This window comes from Vombatus ursinus, unplaced genomic scaffold, assembly GCF_900497805.2.
Source record: "Vombatus ursinus unplaced genomic scaffold, bare-nosed wombat genome assembly UNPS02014779.1, whole genome shotgun sequence".
Lineage (NCBI taxonomy): Eukaryota > Metazoa > Chordata > Mammalia > Diprotodontia > Vombatidae > Vombatus > Vombatus ursinus.
In genome coordinates, this window is record NW_020954557.1 from 292,258 (window position 1) to 314,303 (window position 22,046).

The 22,046-nt window shown below is 34.5% G+C and overlaps 1 protein-coding gene across 6 annotated transcripts in view; it reads right to left on the reverse strand.

The window, feature by feature from the left end:
- The window catches only part of LOC114045901 (E3 ubiquitin-protein ligase MARCH7-like), a 51,599-nt gene that overhangs the window by 16,051 nt on the left and 13,502 nt on the right, over nucleotides 1–22,046 (reverse strand). For 4 of the 6 annotated variants that reach the window (XM_027866092.1, XM_027866093.1, XM_027866088.1 and 1 more), the window contains exons 2-7: nucleotides 20,729–20,896; nucleotides 15,971–16,129; nucleotides 11,727–11,919; nucleotides 4,763–4,927; nucleotides 1,418–2,531; nucleotides 134–303 (exon numbers count right to left, since the gene is read on the reverse strand). In XM_027866092.1, the coding sequence (XP_027721893.1) occupies nucleotides 134–303; nucleotides 1,418–2,531; nucleotides 4,763–4,927; nucleotides 11,727–11,919; nucleotides 15,971–16,129; nucleotides 20,729–20,884 (1,957 nt within the window). In that variant the 5' untranslated portion in view covers nucleotides 20,885–20,896. The remainder of the gene's footprint in view (nucleotides 1–133; nucleotides 304–1,417; nucleotides 2,532–4,762; nucleotides 4,928–11,726; nucleotides 11,920–15,970; nucleotides 16,130–20,728; nucleotides 20,897–22,046) is intronic. The other 2 variants (XM_027866091.1, XM_027866090.1) reach the window with 1 other exon arrangement.

Consider the following 22,046-nt stretch of genomic DNA (forward strand, 5'->3'; position numbering starts at 1 on the left):
TATATTTTTCTTGAGTTCAGATTATAATTCCAATACATAACATACATCACTTAGTCACAGAACCTCAGGCATAGAACAAATCTTACACTAATTCTAGAAAGAAAAAATTTGTCAGAAAACAGGTAAATCTTACCAGAATTAATTTTGGCTTGTAGCCACTTCTTCATACATTCCTGATGAACATATTGCAAACTTCCAGTGCATTTGCATGGCTCTATTAGAAGGTTGGAGGAGGATGCAGCTGCCATCTGGCAAATTCTACACAAATCACCTTCTTCTTCATCAGAGTCCTCTAAAAGAAGACTGAAGAAAAAGGAAACAAATGGTGACAACATATTTTTTTTCTCTTCAAGCAAAATACTTTTACCCCAGCTCCACACATTTATGTACTGCTCATGTTAGAATTACTTCACAAGTCTGTTGTATAAGAGGTTAATTTCTAAATTACTTCCACTGAACTTACTGGGGAATTGAAAAACTACTTACTATCCAAGGTGAGCCTACAGCAACATATTAAGAAATTATATTACCATTCACTTGGAAATAATACAATAGTAATTCAAGCAGTATTGATTTATAATTGTTTTCTTTACACATTATCTGAATGTAATACTATATAGCAATACCATTCACTTTAAATTGATGCTCTCCCCAGGGTCTTCTCACACAGACAGCTTGCCAGTTCTACCAATTCTCTCCCCAACAATCTTATTTGTGCCATCCTGATTTCTTAACAGGACAAATTCTTTAATGCTTGGAGGGAAGCACCCATCAAGCTAATTCTCCTTTTAACTGAGGGATATATATAGCTTTACTTAATTATTAGTAAAGTCTAGGTGTCAAACAGCAGCAAAACAAGCCAAATCAAATTAGTTAATGTCAAAGAAGGTTAAAAATTTATCCTAATGTAGGAACAACCTCTTCTTGGCACCCTCAATCTACCTGGTCTGGACCAGAAGAGAAGGTCTAGGCTGCTTCATGCTAAGAAAAACCAGAGGAAGGGGAAAGAAATTCTAAACAGCTACAAGAAGTTTCTACAGCAATTATCCAACAACCTGAGACCTCTTCTAGTAGAAGTTTAGCTGGATTTTTTGTCAAGGGGTGGGAAAAAACAACGTTCTTTTTCATGTGTATTTCTGTATTCCAAGACAATAAAAACTTCATATTATTCTTTGATATTATCTACCCTTAATTATCAATACACATAATTCAATCCAACTATTTCTTAGAATTACATTAAGTACCTAAGTATATAGCATACAGACCTTAGAGTCTAACTTTACTTCAAAAGTTTTCAGTTCAATTATCAATATTACTGGAAAGCATTTAAATAGGAGAAACTCTAAGCATATTATTACATAAAGAACTTCTATATCGCTATACAGAACTTGGCTTTAAGAAAAATACATTAGTTTACCTCTCTTTTATTTTCTGTAGCCTTTCTGGATCTCTTGAAGGTAGAGTTTTAGTTCTATCATTCTGTCCATCAGATGAATTCCAACCTGAGGGAATAATATCTACAGTGATCATGACATTGTCGGATAGACTGCTTCCTAGCGCAGAGGGGACTGCAAATCGGAATAAGGAACCAGGAAGAATTCCAGATATTCCTGTACTTCTTCCACTGTGAGCCAAATCTGGTGTGGAAGCAGCAGAAGCAGCAGCACTGCTGGGTACTGTGGGGGTTTGTGATCTGTTGGCAGTAGTCCCAAGGGACTCATTTTGTGTTTCAAGGTGAACTTCTTCATTAGACTCTCTTCTCAAAACATGCTGAGGTCTAGATGGCACATCAGTAGTGTGTATTCGTGTAGATTCATCTCTTCCTTCTCGACGTCTCCTTGAAAATAAAGGTGTGCATCTATTTCTTAGAGAGGAGGACAACCAGGAACCAGCATTTCTACTTTCAGACTCTTGACTAAAGTTTTCTGAACCAGTCTCAGAGTTAGGATTTTGGCCAACAGATGATAAACCCCACCTTCGCCTAAGAAATCTAAATCCCTGAGAAGATTCAGGTGTTCTATTATCTGGAACTTCAGAAGATGAAGCTGCACTACCACTAGATTGTGTGGAAGTCAGAACTCTTGGGGCAAGATAGGAATTTTCAGAATCTAACGATCTTGTATTCAAGGAATCCTGACTAGATCTTCGTGAAAAAAAGGTAGATGACATACTAGAAGCTAGACGAGATAACAACTGCCTGGTTGTCCGTCTTCCTTCAGTGTCATTAGAAGGCTCAGCCAATGATCTTTGAGATGAACCAATCCTTTCAGAATTGCTAACAGAAGGAGCTTCATCTCTATTTGGGATGTAAGAAAAACCTTGCTGTACGCTCCTTTGGGGAGATTCCATTTCTCTTCGAGAAAAGTTTGATCTGGAAGAATTTCTGCTTGGTTCTCTGGAATAAAAGGAGGACTGATGTTCAGAAGGCCATTGACGGTTCATGGATGATGTATTTAATCTCAAAGTATTCAGTGAATTCTCTTTTGGTCTTGCTCCTTGAGAATATGAAGAAGCAACTCTATCTTGAAGATCTATTATTAAAACAGTAAGAGACAACAGAGGAAAATGATTAGCTGAATATAGTAATTTAAATATTAAAAAGTTACATTTGTTGGCATAGTCTTCATTTTGTCATTACTCTACTCACTGAATAGATGTTACCATGTATGAGATGCAGTTCTATTACAAAAATACAGTGGCACGTTAAACCTTATTTTGGCTTAATTCTAATATCTAATATTATAAATTTTAAAATTAAAAAAAAAATGGATAATTCTAATGTTCCATTTGAGAGAGAATGTATTATTGTCCAACAACTTCAGAAAGATGTCTTTGCTGACTATGTTGATCAGAAACAAAGTCCTCAGAGGTACAAAGGTCAGTTTGATCAAAAAAGTGTGATGAAAGGGAAGAATGTGATACAAACATGGAAGGACATTCTGGAGCCAGATTGTGAAAGGTTTAAATGCCAACCTTGGAAATATGTACTTATAGTAGAGGCAATAGGGAGTCACTGAAGAGGCCTGAGCAGAGGAGTGAGATATATGAACATAAATATTATAAATTCTGACAACTGAATGAAGAATAAAGTGAAGACTAGAAGCAAAAAGTCCAACTGAGATGTAAGTAGAAGAGCAAGTGAACGATTCTCAAATCTTTTGATCCCAAAACTCCTAGACTTAAAAATTATTAAGAATCCCTTTATACTCTTAAAAAGTGAGTATCCCAAAGAGTTTTTGTTTTATTGGGTTATGTCTGTCAATATCTAACAAGTATCAGAAGTTATAATTGTTTAAAATACTAAGTTATTCATTTAAAAATAAAAACATTACCTATTAAAATATTTTAATGGAAAAAATTATTTTCTAAAAACAAAAATTTAGTGAGAAAAATGACACTGTTTTACATATTTGTGCAAATCTGTTAAACATGGCTTAGCAGAAAGATAGATTCTCTTATTTATTTCTGCATTCAATCTGTTGTGAGGATGTTTGGTTGTGATATGAAGAAAATCTGAAGTAAAAGATATATATAGTTGGAAAAGAGAAGAATATTTTAACAATCAAATAAGGTCTTAGTATAATTATAAACACAGTATTGATATCACAGACCTAATGAAAGGATCTTGGGGGCATAGAAGTTCTAGAATCACTAGTCTAGTGATTTCAGAGTTGCTAGGTGATTAGGGCCTAAACTGGGGTAGTGGCTATCAGCAGAAAGGAGGGAGACAGAATTGAAGTTGATGAATAAAAAAATGATTAGATATTGGGGAAAGACCACAGAAGAATGTGACACATGACTCCAAGGTTTTAAACCTGAATGACTGAAATGGTAGTTGCCTCAATGGATACAGAGAAGTTTGGGGCAGAATTAAGGAAGATCATAAAATCTGGAAATGCTAAAATTGGTATACTTACAGGACACAACAGGAAATGTCTAGCAGGCATTAAGTTATATGAAATTATGAACATATTAGAAATATTTAGATAAATAGCTCTGGGAGTCATTTCCATAAATATAAGTCAATCTATTGTGGGCTAATGAGATTACCAAGAGAGGGCACAGACATAGAGAACAGGGCCTAGAGAGAATCTTGGGAGATTATCCATGATAAAGGAACAAGAGAGATGACTCAGTAAAGAAGGCCAAAAGGGAGCAGTCAGAGGTAGGAGGATAACCAGGAAAAAACCACATAACAAATGACTACAGATACATCCAGAATGGGAGAGTCAACAGAGTTAAGGGACTAAATAAACATGGTCAATATGGGAATTTGTTTTGCTATTTTTTAAATCTCTTTTTTTTTTAATGGGGAGAGTTCATTGAATTTTTTTTTTTATTTTTAAAATGATGCAGAGAAGTCACAAAAAGGATGAGAATTGAGAACCAAGTCACAAGATTTAATGAGAGTACTGACAAACCTTGGAGAGATTTGTTTTGGTCAGAAGATAGTAGTGGAAGCTTGATATCAAAAAATTTAAAGTGAATGAAGTAATGGAAGTGTAAGCAAAGGTTTAGACTTCTTTTTCTAGGAGTGTGGTTGTGAAAGGTAAAATAATTTGGCAAACAAACACTCACCTTAGTAACTGGGGTTCCCAAGCCCAAATAATAAAGTAGCTTTCTCAACTTGTTCTTCCATCCTCTTCACCTAATGCCATAAACTGTACTCATTTCTTTCTATTATTAGTTCAATGAATACATGTAAAACAATGTGAAACTGCACTTTACACAAGCCACAAGTAAAAATATAGTTTAAACATACATGATGAAGATGTAAAATCACCACTCCTGTGACTACAATCCATAAGACTAATAGAGGGATCTGTTCTCCTTTCCAGATCTCTTCTTTCTCTCACTAATTCAGTCCCCAGTGATCCAAGTACCATTGAAGAAGACCTGGGAATCTGACTATGTCTCCAAGAAGAATCTAAAAATAAAAGTGAAGTTTTAAATTAAAAAGCTTATAATATGACTTTAAAAATTCATCCACATGATTAACTAACACACACTTAAAATCAGACATTTTGGGGGTACATAATATAGCAGATCCTTCACAGAAAATAAGCCACCAATGTTTTTGAAATGCCATGTCACTTTTGCATAATGAAAACAAAAAGGGCACTTATTTGCCTACAGGTCAAGATCTATACAAGGAAGAGCAGTTCTCTAATGAAACCCTATAAAAATCTAGTCTATTAAGCATCACAACCCATATTTGAGGCTATAAAATACATCATGATTGGTCATACTAGATCTCCTATTTTGCAGAAACAAGTTGGGACAAAACTTCTATTAACACCAATTGCTAAAATTAGAAGTTACATAAATAATTTGGACTAGTTATTTGTAATATTTATTTCACTGGGCTGCAATTTAAAACAACTTAAGAGACAATATTATTGCATTCAATTTTATCCATAATAAGTGATTAATCTTTGTACAAGGCAAACCACCAACCTCAAGAAATCAAAACTTTATGCCAAGAATAATAGTAATTTTATTTGCCTCTTGAAGAAAACAAGTGTGTAAAAAATTAGCCCCAGTAATTTTTTTGGGAGGAGAGGGGGAAGGTGTTAAGGAGATTCTAAATTTGTATACTAATGGAAGTGAGATAATGGCCAAGAATCTGTGCCCTAGTCGACTCAAAAATGTGTAAATTTCTAAGTCAAATTTATTTTAAAGTAGCAGTAAAACTGCACAATTAAAAATCTAGTTCAACACTGTACGATCATCAACTTTGATAGACTTAGCTTTTCTCAGCAATGCAATGATCTAAGACTTAATCCCAAGGAACTCACAATGGAAAATGCTGTACACATTCAGAGAAAGAACTATAGAGCCTCTGAATGCAGATTGAAGCATATTATTTTCTCTCGTTTTCTTTCTCATGGCTTTCCCCTTTCATTCTGATTCTTCTTTCACAACATGACTAATGTAGAAATATGTTTAACATGATTGTACATGTACAGCCTATATCAGATTGCATGTTATCTTGGGGAAGGGGAAAAATTGGAACTCAAAATCTTGTAAAAGTGAATGTTGAAACCTATTTTTGCACATAATTGGAAGGAAAATAAAATACTATCAAGTAGAAAAACAAAACAAACAAAAAACCGAGCTTCACTATTCTGCCTTATCATTATCACCTTTCAGGCATTACGAACTCACATCTGTATCATGTTTTAAAGGTTTACAAAGAGTTTTCTTCACAACCCTGTAAGCTTTTCAAAGCATTATTATCTACAGAAAATACAATTCTAAAATGTGGGCTCTCTACACAACCCAGTATTTTACACCAATCTTAGGCAAGCAGGATGTATTTTAATTCAAAAGGCACCTTCTAATGAAGGCTCTATTTATATACAACAAAGTCAATAATTTGATTTTCTGAGTATTCATCCTCCAACTCTAAATGCAACACATTATGATTAGAATAGAACCCATCCTCCCCATAGATACCTCTCTCTCTAAAACACAGATACTACTCTCCTGGTTCTCTTTTTAAATCTCTAATGTTTTTGCTTTCCCTTTCAATGACTACCTCCCCTCTTCTTTTCACCTTATGCCAGGTACTTCAACTTACACTGTCTCACTGACCTTCTTTATTTTTCACTATACTTTTCCCCTTGGTAGATTTAGCCACTCTGACAGCTTCACCTATCACGTCTAAATCAGATTATTCTTAAATCTTTACCTCCAATCCTGATTTCTCTTCAAACTACAGATCTACACCTCTAGTTTTCTAGAGGCTGTTGTCACCTAGATATCGCATTGCCATCTCAAATTCAACCCATTCAAATCTGACCTTTTTATCTTCTCCTAAATATGATTATAATTTTATTATTTCCATCAGTGGCACCAGTGGCACTATCATTCACCTTAGGCACCTATGTTCAAAACCCTGGTGTTATCTTCCTCATCCCTAATATCCCAATGCAAATAGATCCATGATCTCATCTATGTGAATATTTCCCTTCAAAGATATAGACAGAAATCTATCTGTGGCTGCTGATTCTGTGCAATTCTTGTTCCTGACCTTCTTAAGTTCACCATGAGGAATCAACCCAAAACACTGGAGGCCTAGCTTGCCCTGTTAATACTGCAAGAATACTAGTGGTACACAGAATGACCATCAGTTGATCCTCACTCTCACAGTGTGCCAGCCCTTTTCATTTAAATTACAATATTTTTTGTTAAAAATAATTAATTTTTATTATTTTGTATGGGACAAATACTAATTAACACAAACATTTCCATATTCCAAGGGCAAAAGGATTGCATAATGATCATTTCTTTGATGAGATACTTTTATGCCAGCTCATGTTTACCATGTACCTCCCAATTGCCATTTTCAATTCTTTAGACAACTATAATAAGCATCTTAAGGTTTGCCAAGAGTTTTCCTTACAACAATCCTGTGAAGTACATATTACTTTTATTTCAATTTTACTGATGAAGAAACTGAGGTCCAAAGATCAAATAACAGGGCTGAGATCTGAAACCAAATCTTCTTCTTACTCCTCATCCAGGACTCATTCTGATACAACATACTGTTGATTCTCAGTATCACCTATTTGGACTACTGTAAAAGCTTCTCAAGAGGTTTTCTCTACACCATCTATCTTCTCCAGTATATTCATCAAACTGAAGTCAAATTAATCTTCCTTAAGCATTTCTGGCCATGATTCCTGTACTCAAAATTTTTTCAACCAAGTTCCAACTCTACTGCTGATCATTCAAGGGCTTCCATAGTAAGATACCAGCTTCTATACCATCCTTATCTCCTATAATTCCCTGCAACTTTCTGTGTTCAGTCATATAAGACTGCTCTCAGTACCCCAAGCAAACCGTGTATTCCTCCACCTTCTTGTATTTTACTCAAGCTGTTCCCTAGGTATTGAATGTTCTTTCTTTTTCATTGTACCTAATAACCTCCTATTCATCTTTCAATGTACAACTCAAATGACAATTCTTCCATTAAACCTTACCTGATATTGCTAGTTGCTCCTTATTCTCATTTAACCCTCACAAAACATTCTGTTTGCACCCCTCTAAGAACTATTTTGCATTTTGGTTATTTATGCCATATTCCTAAACTAGACCATTAAATTCCACTAAGGCAGTGTCAATGTTTTATCAAATCTTTGTACCTCCCCGCCAATGCCAATCACTAGTCATTAAGGTACATAGTATGGTATGGCCAGAAGTAGAGAAACTCAATCTACGTGTTAGCTCTAATAATGTAAACACTCAAGGGATGCCTACTAATCATAAGTGTGAAATACAGATGGATGTTCCTCCAAGGAAAAAGCTATATAAATGCAATGGTAAGTCCATTTCACTGCCTGTGACACTAGAAATGGAAAGCCAATGGAATTCAAGGGGGAAAAAAACTGCCTGCCCTACCCTTCTCCCTGTCCCGGTCAAACCCTTGGTCTCACCCACATGTTTGAACTGCCTTAGCATGGAAGTAACAAAAGCAAACATAGCCATCCACTGTTAAGAAGTGAAATCTAAGCTATGGGAGATTTTAGCCTTGTGACCAATCCTGGTCACGGTTAAAGATTCTAAGTGTTAGCCTGAGTGTCCCCTGTGTTTCTTACCAGATGCCTTTAACACCCTCATTCTGAATTAAAACAAGGGGAAAGAAATGAACAGCTGTTTCCTTCACTGACAGCTTTGTGTGAAGCTCAGTTGCATTCACAAACAAAAAATTAATGGTTTACATTAAAACTTCAGCAATCAAAAAACAAAGTTTTCTATTCATATACTTTTTTTTTTAAGGTCAGAGGTGTCTTCTTTCACTATTTCTATTTATAAGAGAAGTACTGAAAGTACATGTGAAACCTGTGACTAATTTGGAGAAGGGAGAGGGATAGCTGTCCATAAGAGACAGTTCATGGCCTCCCTTTCTCCTGCTTTACAACTGATGAGCTAAGCCAGCTCATCTGCTCCTGGCAAGATGAGGGCAGATTCCTGGACTAGTCACCAAAAATTCCTGGATACAAAGAAATATCCTAGTTCATCTTCAGTTATAATACTAAGGATCTGGAATCCATTCTCCCAACAATCCCATACAAGTTCTTTCTCTCCTTTCTCAAATACGATGACCCCATTCTCACTATGCCTCTCTTCCAAAAGTCAGATACATGGATGAAATGTGCTATTAAATGATCATGATGGCATTTTCCAGGCAGAGTAAACAAGCAGAATTGGAACCAAGGGGCATTTCCTGAAGGAGTGAAGGTTGGAGTGTGGAAATGAAAGAAATCAATGAAATCTACTGGCGTGTTAATTTGAGGTAGTATAGGAGGATGAGGTGAGGTATGGTGGCAAAAAAGACCAGGCGGGGGCAATCAGGCGGTGCAGTAAATAGAGCACCGGCCCTGAAGTCAGAAGGACCTGAAATCAATCCGGCCTCAGACCAAACACTTGACATTTACTAGCTGTGTGACCCAGGGCAAGTCACTTAAACCCAACTACCTTTAAAAAAAATTAAAAAGATCAGGCAGAAGACTAAACCTGGAAACAAATTCAAATCCTGGTTCTACTTCTTTCTGTAATTAATTACAATATTAGGAAAGTCACTTTACCCTTCCAGACCTCTTAGTTTCCTCAAGAGTAAAATGGAAGTGTTAGAATAGACTAGACAATCTAAGTTCTAAATCTTATGGTCCTATATTCCTAACATGGAAGGTGGAATGAAGGCATACAGTAATAGAGGAATTTGTCCAGATTATAAAAGTAAATTGTTCAAGTATGTTCAACTTTCATAGACTATCATAAAGAAAACAATCACATACTCACTCTTTTTTCCCCCCCAAATTGAGAGAAAATGCTGCTACGGATGTTCACTTAGCTTACTCTGAATCCACATTTCCATCACTTTACCACATTATAAGCTGAGCTCATACATTTGGAAACATAATGCATGTAGTAACTGCACCATTTTCTAGGAACCAAACAATCTGATAGCAAATTACTAGTACAGTTTCCAACCAGGCTAGGGTGAAACTGGTAGCTGTACTATATTAAAAAAAAATTGAGAACTCAGGTAAGTTTTTGGTTCTTAATGACATAAAGTACCATGCCAAAAGTTACATTCTTTTTCACAACTTGGAATATAATACTTCCATGGAATGGCTATAGTTACGAAATATTATAAATAATGAGACTGCTCTACCTTGAAAATATTTCAATTATCTTATCACAGTGAGAACATTTAGTTCTAGACAACTGTAAAAGCAGAATTTTGGATTCATCATTATGCCCCACGGATGTATAACTACTATGGTTCAGTCTTTCATAACCATATTTTATGAGCTAGATGTAAAGAACTTTAAAGCCCGCATTTTATTAGGACTCTTACTCCCATCTTTCCTATAAATAACGCAACTTCAGTTTTTCAAGTGGCAAAAACGGAGGGAAAGAAAATAGAGCAATGCCTGAAATGTATCCTGGTATTAAGGACACAAGATTTTCAAGAATTAGTTCACTGAATTGATAACGCAGCTGGGTCCTGAAATGAGGTGACTAAAAATTCAACACAAATGCCTAAGCATGAAATGATAACCTTGATATCTGGTGTAACAGAATGAATCAGGATTTTCACATTCACCAGAACCTCCTTGTCATAACCCCACCTCCCCCAAACAAGTTTGAATACATCAAGCAAAATTATTTAAAACCTAGAAGATCCAGTTAAAAAATAGGTAAGTCCTGGTTATCTTTAGAACTGTTAAATATATACAAAATACTCTCAAAGGATTTTTAGTTTTAGCCCAAAGGGTGAATTTAAATATAAAAACTGATATTTTGAAAGAGAAATGCTAACAATTTATTTAATCGTTTAAGCATAAAATGATACTTTAAAAATTCTATCTCTCACTCCATACTGAAAGAGTTGAAAAGGACCTGAGAAATACAACTTAAGATTCTCATTATATTGGTGAAAGAGACTGAGGCATAGAAAAATTAAGTGCAAAAGTCTCAGTCAGAAAACAGAAGGGGGATTAAAAACCCTTTGTTAGGGTTTTTTTTTTAACAAGTTAAAAAACTTGCTAGTACAACTTGTTGTCCTAGTCCATTTTTTTTTTTTTAATCTTTAGGCAATTGGGGTTAAGTGACTTTCCCAGGGTCACACAGCTAGTAAATGTCAAGTGTTTGGTCTGAAGTCGAATTTGAACTCAGGTCCTCCTGACTTCAGGGCCGGCGCTCTACCCACTGCACCACCTAGCTGCCCCTGTTCCCAGTCCATTTTTATTTTTAATTTACAAAACTCTTGGAAATAAAAATAGCAGATCAATCAGCCTTCGGCCAGAAATTGTGCTTTGAAAAACAAAACCTCTTTAGATAGTTTATCTGTCTTTCTAACAAATTTTGAAAATATCAAAATAAATGTCTAATTGATCAATTTTAATATAATTTAAAATAAACAGGTCTATTTAGGGGGAAAAAAAGTTAAAAGTTTTCTGTGTCAGACATAGGCACTAAATTAAAAAGGTTAATTCTTAAGTTTCACTTTCTAATTCCAGTAATGACTTGCATTATGACCCTGGACATTTAACAAAACTGATGCTTCAGTCTCACAGCCTATAAAATCATTTCTACCCATTCAACTCCAAATATTTGGCTATTTCAAGGATTTTGTTTTATGAAAACAAAAATCATAAATTTTTCTGTTTTCGAAAATAGTTTACTATATTTTGACCCCTAATTATTATTACCTGATATTGAATTCAAACCACTTCCATTATTTCTCCCAGCTGAGGTAGTTGTACAACTTGTATAGGAAAGCTTAGGCCTCTTTGAATCATGTTCTCGTTGCTGGTTTTGCAATCTTGGGTATGCCCCCTGGGTTCTCTCAGATTCACCATACCATGAAGACTGAAAAGGTGAAGTCAGTGATGATGATGTTGCCTATAAGTTTAAAAAAAAAAATTAGATGCAAATAATATATAGCTTCCTATTCTACCGGCAGTGTAGAATTTGATCTAAAATGGTTATATGCTCAAGAACCATTTATTCTTCTCTACTGGCCTTGATTTACTTGAGTAAATTCTGCCTTGTATGCTGCATGCGGGTACACACACACACACACACAAGTAGGGTATCCATATCCAACAGTGTGTAACTTTAATTAATAATTAAGCTTTTTACATAAACATAAAATATTTGCTTTCAAAGAACTGAGTTTTAATTTGCAATCTAATCTGAGCAACAACTCACTTAAAAAAGGTACTTTACACAAGTAATATGATTAGAATTACAGAATTTTCAAGGTAGAAGAAACCATAAAGGTGATCTACTTAAAACCCCTCATTTTATAGATGATAATTCAGATTCAGTTCAAGCAACATGCTCAAGGTTCATAGAACCAGGATTAGAACTGAGGTCCATGCATCTTTCTACTATATAATGACTAGTCACCCCCATTAACACAAGACAATTCTGAAAAAATGGCCCGTTTCCAAAATCTTAAAAATTGCTCCCACATTAATCCCTCCCATTAATCCCTCCCCAAATACCCTAGACCTCATTCCTAGACAGTCGCACTACACATAAATGTAGTCTTAAATTAAAATTGTAAATGCTAAATTCATTTTACCAGAATAACAGATTCTAACAAAAAAAGTAAATGTCTCAAAACACACAGCAGATCATATTCTAAACATACACAAAACACTAAAGTCCTTTTCAACACTTAAGTCTTTTCAACTTTGACAACTCAGACCTTAGACAACTTAAGAAATTAGACTTAGAACATGACCTTCGAAGAATACAATCTTACTTAGAAACAGTATGTCAAAGCAAGGGCACAAAAGAACACTGAAGCTCTATTTAAAAACAAAAGCAAAACAAAACAAAAAAAACCACGAAAACAACAATATGATGTTACTAACATTAAACACTTCACCCCAAATCAGCTAAGTCTTAGAATTTATCTTTTTTTCATTACACAAAATCACTTACTTCCATTTATTAAGTGAAATTATCTCCTTTTTAAAAAGCTAGTTCGCCACATAAAAACAAGAAAAATGAACTGAAAACACTTTGTATATAAATCAGAAGCTTTGATGATATAAGGGAGAGAAAATGTTTTAAGACCATAAGCTGCCACAAAAAGGCATATGGTGAACAGCCCTGTTATTAAATGATATTACAATATGGTTCTCTCTTTTAATTTTCTGTGAAAGGATAAACAAGAAAGGGAATATAACATAGGTCCTGAACAGTAAAAATGTTAATATAACATTCACATTCGCTAAAATAATAGCATATCAACACGTGCCAACCATTGCTGACTTCTAACAGAAAGCATGCTACTGAATATTTAATTCAAATTCTATACTGGAGTATTTAAGTTTTAGACAAAAATATTGAAAAATCCACAACGGACAAGATAAAGGGCAGCTTTGAGATCTTCAGATGGTGCTATGTCAATACAAAGTAAAATATTAATTTAAAATTAATAATAAGCATATCATAGAGATCTTAGGATTTGGAACCAGGTGGGATCTTAGATATTATCTAGTGTAACTCACTCATTTTTACAAATGGAGAAAAAAATCCAGAGGAAATTGGGATAAAATGACTTATCTTAAGGTCATATAAGTGGTAGAGCTAGAAAATTCAAACCTAGAACCTCCTTGACTACAAATATAGTGCTTTTAATTGTTTCAATATATGAAAATACAAATGAATTTCATCATATACTTGACAAGCATATGCCAATCCTCCCTCCAGCCGGTGACTGGTGAACGTGGAGCAAGGGGATATAAATATTCAGCAAATAAAGCAGTATTCATCACCTGAACCTATTAAAACCTGAGGTTCCTCCTTCTGAATGCTCCAGTAAGATTTAGTATGTTCTTCAACATTGTTAAGAAAAATTTAACTAATAATGCCAAGAAAAATTTTGCTAGCTTCTCTAAAATTAGAAGATGTCAGAAGCACCCATACAAATAATTCTTAATTCACTGGTATGGCAGTGCAGACTTCAAAAAAAAAAGAAAAAAAAAAGCACCACAAAAGTATAAAACTATAACTACATAGGAAAAATTATATTGACAGGTTTGGTTTAAATCATACTAAACTCAAGAATTTTATTATAAGAATTACAAATTTACTAATTAGATAGTTTTCCTAAGCTTCTTAATAAAAATTTTATAATAGATTAAAAAAAAGGCCATGGTTCTATTCAGAGTTTAACTTATCAATCCCAGAAGCACCTACTAAGTTTTATATAGATTTAAGAAGCAGACCAGAAGTTCCTGTTAAGCTTTGACTAAGGAAGTTGGATTAGGTCTCTAAGATTCTTTATGGCCCATAAATACAAAATTTTAGTTTTCAAACTATTTCCAGGTATAAAAAGCTTTTTTAAAAAATCAAGAATCAATTTTCATATAGAAATGAAAAATAAAAAATCTTATTAGCTCTGTTAACTATAAATTGTGTTAAGAATCAAACTTTTAGCTCTTTTCTACCAATCCCAAACCCACCAATTAGCCTCCAAAACCCACTTCCAAAAAACCTGCTCTGATTCAGACTGAATCATTCTCTGAATCCCTTTAGCAACTACATAGTTGAATACATAGTTCAGCTACTGCTTCAGAGATCTCTTATACTATGGCCTACAACTATTTCAATATTTTACTAGCTAACTTTTAATATATATTTGCTTTACTTACCCCAGATAAGTTGTAAGTTCCTTAAAGAATGAGGCTAGCTTTTTGTTACACCCAAGTGCTTTGCATACAACATTTTTCCCAGTATTTTTTCAAAAGAATCATGATTTTATAGGTGTGGGGACTCCCTCCACCTTAGTGAATAGAAGATTACTGAAAATAGGATGGAAACCAAAAATCATGATCTGAGAGAAGTTTACAACTCTCCCAAGGTCTTCAGAGTTGCTGTGGTCAGAAAAAAAAACTGACCTTGTAGTTCAGCCTTCTAAATTTAGCCTAAATTTGACCTCAGAAAGGATATGTAGTTCATTGTTGGGCCCCCACTTCCAAGCCTTTCCAACTTGGAAAGATTTGCCTGAATTAATATTTTTTTTGGCACAACCTTTGAAAACCCTGGGGTCACCTCCATACAAGGGCCCTGGATTGGGCATTAGTAGAACCTATAACATAGAGTCAAATGTTCAAACATTTAATATTGCCAAAACAGACATTTTTAAAAAACTTAAGGAAGGGAAGGTTATTGGAAATGGAATAAAGTCAAAGAATCTTAGAATTTCAACTGCGAATAAATCTAGGCAAAAAAGAAATCAAGACAAATGCAAGGAAAGGGTAGTACAAGACTCAAAATGAAGGTCTAAAATGTATGCAGCCCTACAAACAAAACAGATTGACAATATAAATAATACTTAGTTACACACCAGTTAAAACCATAATTTAAAAGCATCTTTAGGCAGGGTGCCAAACCAATATGAGGTTTTGAGATAAAAGGTCAAATTAAAGAGAAAAGGAGGTTGGAAACAGGGAGTAATATTGATAAGAAAGTCTTTTAAGTATCTACAAGGCTTGTGAATATTCCCTGAATGGAACGAAGGAACGAACGTACTTCATGTTTACTGAATAAATAAATGAATCTCAAAAAACTATGTAGGCAAGGCAGAAAGGAGATGGTGGAAGTAACTGGTTTTGATATTTTCTAAAAGATCCTTATTTATATTACATTTGCCTTAAATGGGAGAACTCTTCACTCTTGGCAAGGTTATAAAGGCAATCTTGAGGTTTAAAAGCAAAGGGCACAAATTAAGATTTCAAGCTACACTTCAACCACAAACTAAAGGAAAAAAAACTGATAATGAATACAAAATCTCATTCATTTTGAAGCATCTCGTGATCAATATGTGCTTGAAATTTAAAATCAAAGAATTAGAGGAATTGTAAAAAAACATGACAACCTCATCCTTCCCACATAAAATAGAGACCTAATTTAGGTCTGATGTGAGTCTTACCAATCTGCTTCTACTTCCCAAAAAGCTTCCAGACCATGGACGCTCAAATGTTCCTGAGAAGTGAGTTGGAGAGGAACTGGTAAATTTCCATGGAGTTTCATGGGCTTCTCTTTCTCCAAATCCCCAGTCTCTACCAGAAGTATGCAACAGATTGGACTCCTGGAGTAAATAACATTTTCATGACTCGCTTCCAACTCAAAAGAGTTTTCCGATAGCCTATACAATTTAAACACTATTAACTGAATTCCCATAGTATTTCCTTCTCCTGTGTATTCCAGGCTTCAGTAAAAGGGGTCTTAAAATATGTTTTATCTATGTACCACATCAAGAAATGTCACTGTACAAAGCAGGAGATTCATAAAAATTGAACTTTTCAGAACATTTCTATAACTATCACATACTTGTTGGGTTCATTCAATTCTGCAAATTAACTATTTAATCAGTGTAGCTTCAATAGTAGGTATAATGGAAAAACTATAAATGAAGTAAGTACTTTACTTTTCATTTGTAATTGACCATTTGTCTTATCCTTAGTGAATGATTATTTCCAAAGTTTTTTAAGCAATCAGCTCCCATCTAAGGTACCATATCAACCTTCCTGATAGATTTGCCATATGACTGTGTCTTCTAGGGGAAAAGTAGCATTTAAAATACGGTTTTAGATTGCTGCATACTTCAATATTTGTGGGCATCTGTGATTTATAGCTGCTTCCCATAATGAAATTCCAACTCCTCAGCTTTCTTCCCAAACAAACAAAAACTGAATGTGTAACCAGAAGCAATTCTCCACCCCCATAGATATGCTATGTAAAAAAGACTTGTTATCTGTTAGCCTGTTCTTTCCCTCCCAGCTTTGATGTGGGAGTATAGGATCTTTCCAACTTTACTCTCCTCTCATATGCATTGTGGTGTATAAAATATAGTTTATATCCTTCCTACAGTGAGGATATATACATATAAACTACCATATACTCCTATAGGAGTATAAATATGGTTGAAGTCTGCCAGTCACAGAAAGCCAAAACTTCAAATGGTCTGGCTATCCAAAACCTCCTAAGCTCCTCACTGGGTGTGCATGCACAAATGTGTGTGTGTCTAGGTAACATTTAAAAGTAGAACTATTAAAGAAATTGCTAGAATTTCAGCAGTAAACTAAGTGATACATATTTAAGTTGGCAGTCAGATAAAAGTACATTAAATTCACATTCACAGTGCCCCTTTTTTATGCCTTTGTACTTCTCTATAACGGCAACATAGAACAGAATTACTTTGAAAGCTGCTATCTTAAAAGGACAGAATTTCTCATCAAATAATCACATATTCATCTACTATACCCTAAAGGTTGGAAGAATTTTTATCCATTCCAAACTATTCTATGCCATTCACATTTATTTTCAAAAATAAGCATCAAAAAGATATACAACAGCAAGTCCCCAATTTACAAACTATCAATCAAAAAACACAGCAATTTATAATCACAACATATTTTTCCAAAGAAACAATTTTATGAATGCTAGTTAATTAGAATAGCCAACCAAAAAAAAATCTGTTTTTAACAGAAATCAAATGAAACAATAGTATATAAAAAACAACAGCATCCTCCAAATAAACCCTGAGCCCTAAATCCTCTGGTCTTAAGTTCCTCTGAGTACCCCCACACTATTGGGGAAAAGGAGTAGAAGGGCACTGTCCCAGCATTAACAACAGTTAGTGACTGGACAGGTATGCTGATGAAAAGGGTGAGATTTCCATTAACATGTACAATCATTCTTAAATTGAATGTTTATAAATTGAGGACTTCCCTTATTCTCAAAGTGTTTTAGCTGATACCTTTTACAGATCATGGAATCTATAAATTCTCTAAAACATGAGGAAGATTAAAATTTAAACAGTAGTTCATTTAGTGTGTTTTTTTTAAGAAACCATGAATTTATATAGAACAATTCAAAGATTTTAAATGCTCCAAATTTTGAAGTTTCTCAATAAATTAATGTCCACATTAATCCAATATAAATTTGAATAAACTGATATAGCATTTATAAACGCAAACTTTCAAAGTTTCAAAAAACCTACACTGTGCTCAATAATGTACACCATGTTATTCTCTGTGGATATCAGTTATATATTTAAACTAACCTATTTAATTGGAGCCTGATGACATGTAGTCATTGCTCATATAAGTTAGGTTTTTCAGAAAACTGTTAAAGAAAAATCATAACAATGGCATCCCAATCTGTGAACCCAATATTCACAAGATTGAAGACACAACATGGAGAACAAAAACAAACAAACAAAAACATAAATATGAGTTTCTTTAATTGAAAAAGATGGGCAAGAAAGGCAGAGTAAACTACTCTAGGAAAAATGAGTATACTCTCTCAAATGGATACACCTAAAGCCATGTATTTCCTCTTTATAATTTCTATGTATAGAGGAGATTTACCTTGAAGCAAGTCCCAAATGAAGTAGTATAATACCAGTTATGCACCAAAGCGTCTCATCTCTAAATAAAAGGAATATGCTGAGGTGTTCTCTATTACAGCTGTTTCAATATCTGACTCAGATATATTTCAGGTGCTCAAAAAGCCAGTCAGGATTAGACCTATATAGGGCAAAGCAGGTTGGGAATATTTTACCAATTATGGGAACTAGTGCCATATTAAAAAAAAAAAATCCAAGAAATTTGCTCCTATGGTCATATTAGCAAAGAAAAAACAAACCCTCAGGGAACAGATCCAATTCATTGAGCCTAAATCAGTTTTTTATTTTTCTGAACAATGAAAATTTTAGTCAAAGATAATTTAGATTCTAAACCTAACTCCAATTTGATTGTACTTTGGTATTCAAATCAGATTTACATATATCGAACATCTTCAGTACTGGTTTTGGAAAATTTGCTTCGATTTCCTGGGATTAAACTAGAGAAATACAAGTTGTAGTATTAAAAACTATATCAAAGAACACGAAACTAGAAGACTCTCAAAGATGCCACAGAATTCTCTTTACACAAAAGGGTTCGAAACACCTATTACTAAACAAAAACCTCAGTATATAAATGCTACCATTATCACATAACATCTTTCAGAATGTTTTTATCTATATTAACTACCATAAATTATTAATATAGCATATTAATAACATGCTAGAAGTCTTTGGAAATGGCCATTTCCAAAACTCAAGATCATTTTCCCTTCAACTCCTCTCTCCCAAAAATACAAAACAGCTTTGAAACCTTTCTTTACAACAAAATATTGTGAAATGGAAGTAGAAAGAATGCTGTAATTTTACATCCAAGAACTCAGATTTGATCACCTTGTCATTTATTACCTGTGTGGCCCACTCTTCACTTTTGTGGGCCTTAATGTTTCTAATCTGTAAAGTAAGGGGGTTAGACTAGGTACCCCTCTCTCAGGCTCAAAATTACGAGCCTAAGGACTAAGCTGATTCTAGAAAAATACAATTGAGTACTGAAAGCTCTCCAACACTCTGGTTCTGTTCCGAAGGTGTATAAATTTAATCTCTGACAGTTCTAAAAGTGGTTCTGTTACCATTGGAAACTGCATATAGAACTTTCTTTCATAGCACCATTTTCACACAAATAGTAAAATCTGCATCAATAGTATATATGGCCACATTATCTCTGAAGTTATTAAGAATAACTTGTTGATCTACATGAAACTGAATTTATCTTAAAAAGAAGGGCCTAATTTAATAACCACAATTTTCAATATGCTTTACAGGTTTGAGAAAGGAATTGTTTTATTTTTGGTCAGAAGCTGAAGCAGAACACAAGTTCTAAATCTTAAATTAATGTTGTCAAAGTCCCATACCTTGTATGTGATTATCACCCTCCCCTTCAAGAAAATTTGAACTAAGAAGCTTCAACCTGTCATGTAAGATTGACCAAGGAGTTGGTGACAATTTTACAAGGACGGTGTTTGCTTTACTCTTATGTGACATAAGTACAGTCAAATAGAAGAGAACCTCATTTTAACCCAATACAGAATCTAGATTTATAAAACTGATATATTAGGGATGCTGATTTACTTTCCAAGGTAAGTTTTATTAAAAATTCATTGAGTCCTATAACTAGCAAATTCCCCAAGCACATCTGTAAAAATTACTAAACTCTACTTATATTCAAGTCTTCTAAAACTCCAGTACTTCTTAACATGAGGTAAACTGTATTAAATTGCAATGTACTACACTTTTCCCTAATAATACTCCTGACATAATGCTTTCTTCCAAGATCACTGACAGTATGGCAACACCAGTTAGGCATTTCAATTAAAAAACCAAAAAACATCATAAAAGTTCCTCAGGTTAAAGTACATAGAGGTATCATTATACAACAAGCCAAAACTTAAGTCCTACTGATGTTGGATCATTAGCATCCCATACAAAAAAATAGCCCATTAGTGACTTATTCTTTTTTCTTTAAACTTATCAAAAATCTTTTTGTTTTGTTTGGGGGCAGGGGAGTGGATGTAAAATAACAACTTAGTATTTCATTATTGCTTTGGGCATGCACTGTGATTTAACACCACCAAAGAGGAGGTGAGGAAAAAGAAAAACAAATTTTAATTTCCTTATTAAAAGTTTAGAAATATACAATTGATTTAGTCGTCTGTATTCAAAAGTTAATTCTGATATTTTAATTTTTTAAAATACACAATAATCTGATTACTTAACTTCACAAATTAACTCTTAATGCAGTAAATGGGAAAATAATTTTAATGTTTCAAATTAGTATGTTACCTGATGCTCAGAATTCAGTCTGAATGGAGATTCTCTTGGGTGATATGCATCACTCATACCATTTCCTCTGCCTCCAGATACAGTTCGAGCACTTAAGGAAGAACTGGAGGGCTCAACAGTTATCCTTCTAGGGATCCTTGAAGGTTTGGATTCCATTCTTAAGGTTGTCTGTGAAATGCAAATTTCAATTAATTGCTTCTGGGGGAAAAAGATAAACTCAAGCACACTTATCAGAAGGGTAAAGCACCAATACCTAATCTGATTTAAATTGTCATCTGCTTTAAAAAGGGAGTTAGAAATTAAATCAATAAACTAGTTTTGAGTGAGGACTAGAGATAATACATTGCCCATTCCTGAGATGGCAAGGTTCAGGCCTCGGTACACACCCCATACCTTGGAGAGTGCAATATGTTCAATCTATAAACTGTCCTAACTGGATACTCCTCAGACTAGAAGACAAGGTTTTCCTTAACTATATTACAGCTGTGCGTGAGCCAATTTTTCTGGATAGTATTTCTCTACCCTAGACCCTGCAAGCAGCTGGTATCTGAGGTCAAATGTAAGAAAAAGACCTTTGTAAATCTCTCAATTGCACAAACCAGTCTGCAGTAGAAAAGAATTTAGTCAAGACTAGTGTTTTCTCAATCTATAAATGAGTTACGTTACAAAACTAAATTGGTTGTTTTGAACACTGAACAAGTTTCCTACCACAAGTGGGTTAAATGCATCCAATTCCTAGTCTAATTAACTCCATACAATATTTCAATTTGTGATTCAGTGTTTGAACTAAATGAAACATGAAGACCCTTTCAAATTCTAAGATTACCTAACTCTGAAATTATAAGAGTGTATTATTTGAATTTTCTGATCAAATACTAATTTTAAAATGTCTTATTTTAATGGTGACTATTTTATAAAAAGCCAACTACTGCTTTATTATACTGAGGTAAAACACAGGGCAAGAAACCAGTTCTGCTTAAGCAATAAGGCACCCCGAGGGAGACAAAGCCAGCATGTGCCAGCCAAATCACCACCCCTCCCCTCAGAATCTGATGGAGATAGTATCCCTCCCCCAAAATCAGGCCTTGCTCTGGCCCAGCTCCCACAGTCATCATTGAGGACAGAAATCATTGCGGAGAAGGGGCCCACCTTCCTCACCATCACCAGCTGCTGCTGCTAACCAACTGCCACACCAAGAGGCAGATAAACACAAAAGGATGCCCCCCCCCAAACGGTCCTGCTTCCAGCCCAGCTCTCATACCCATCATCTAAAAAAAGCAACTCCTGTGGAAGAGGCAGCCAATCTCACCAATTGTCA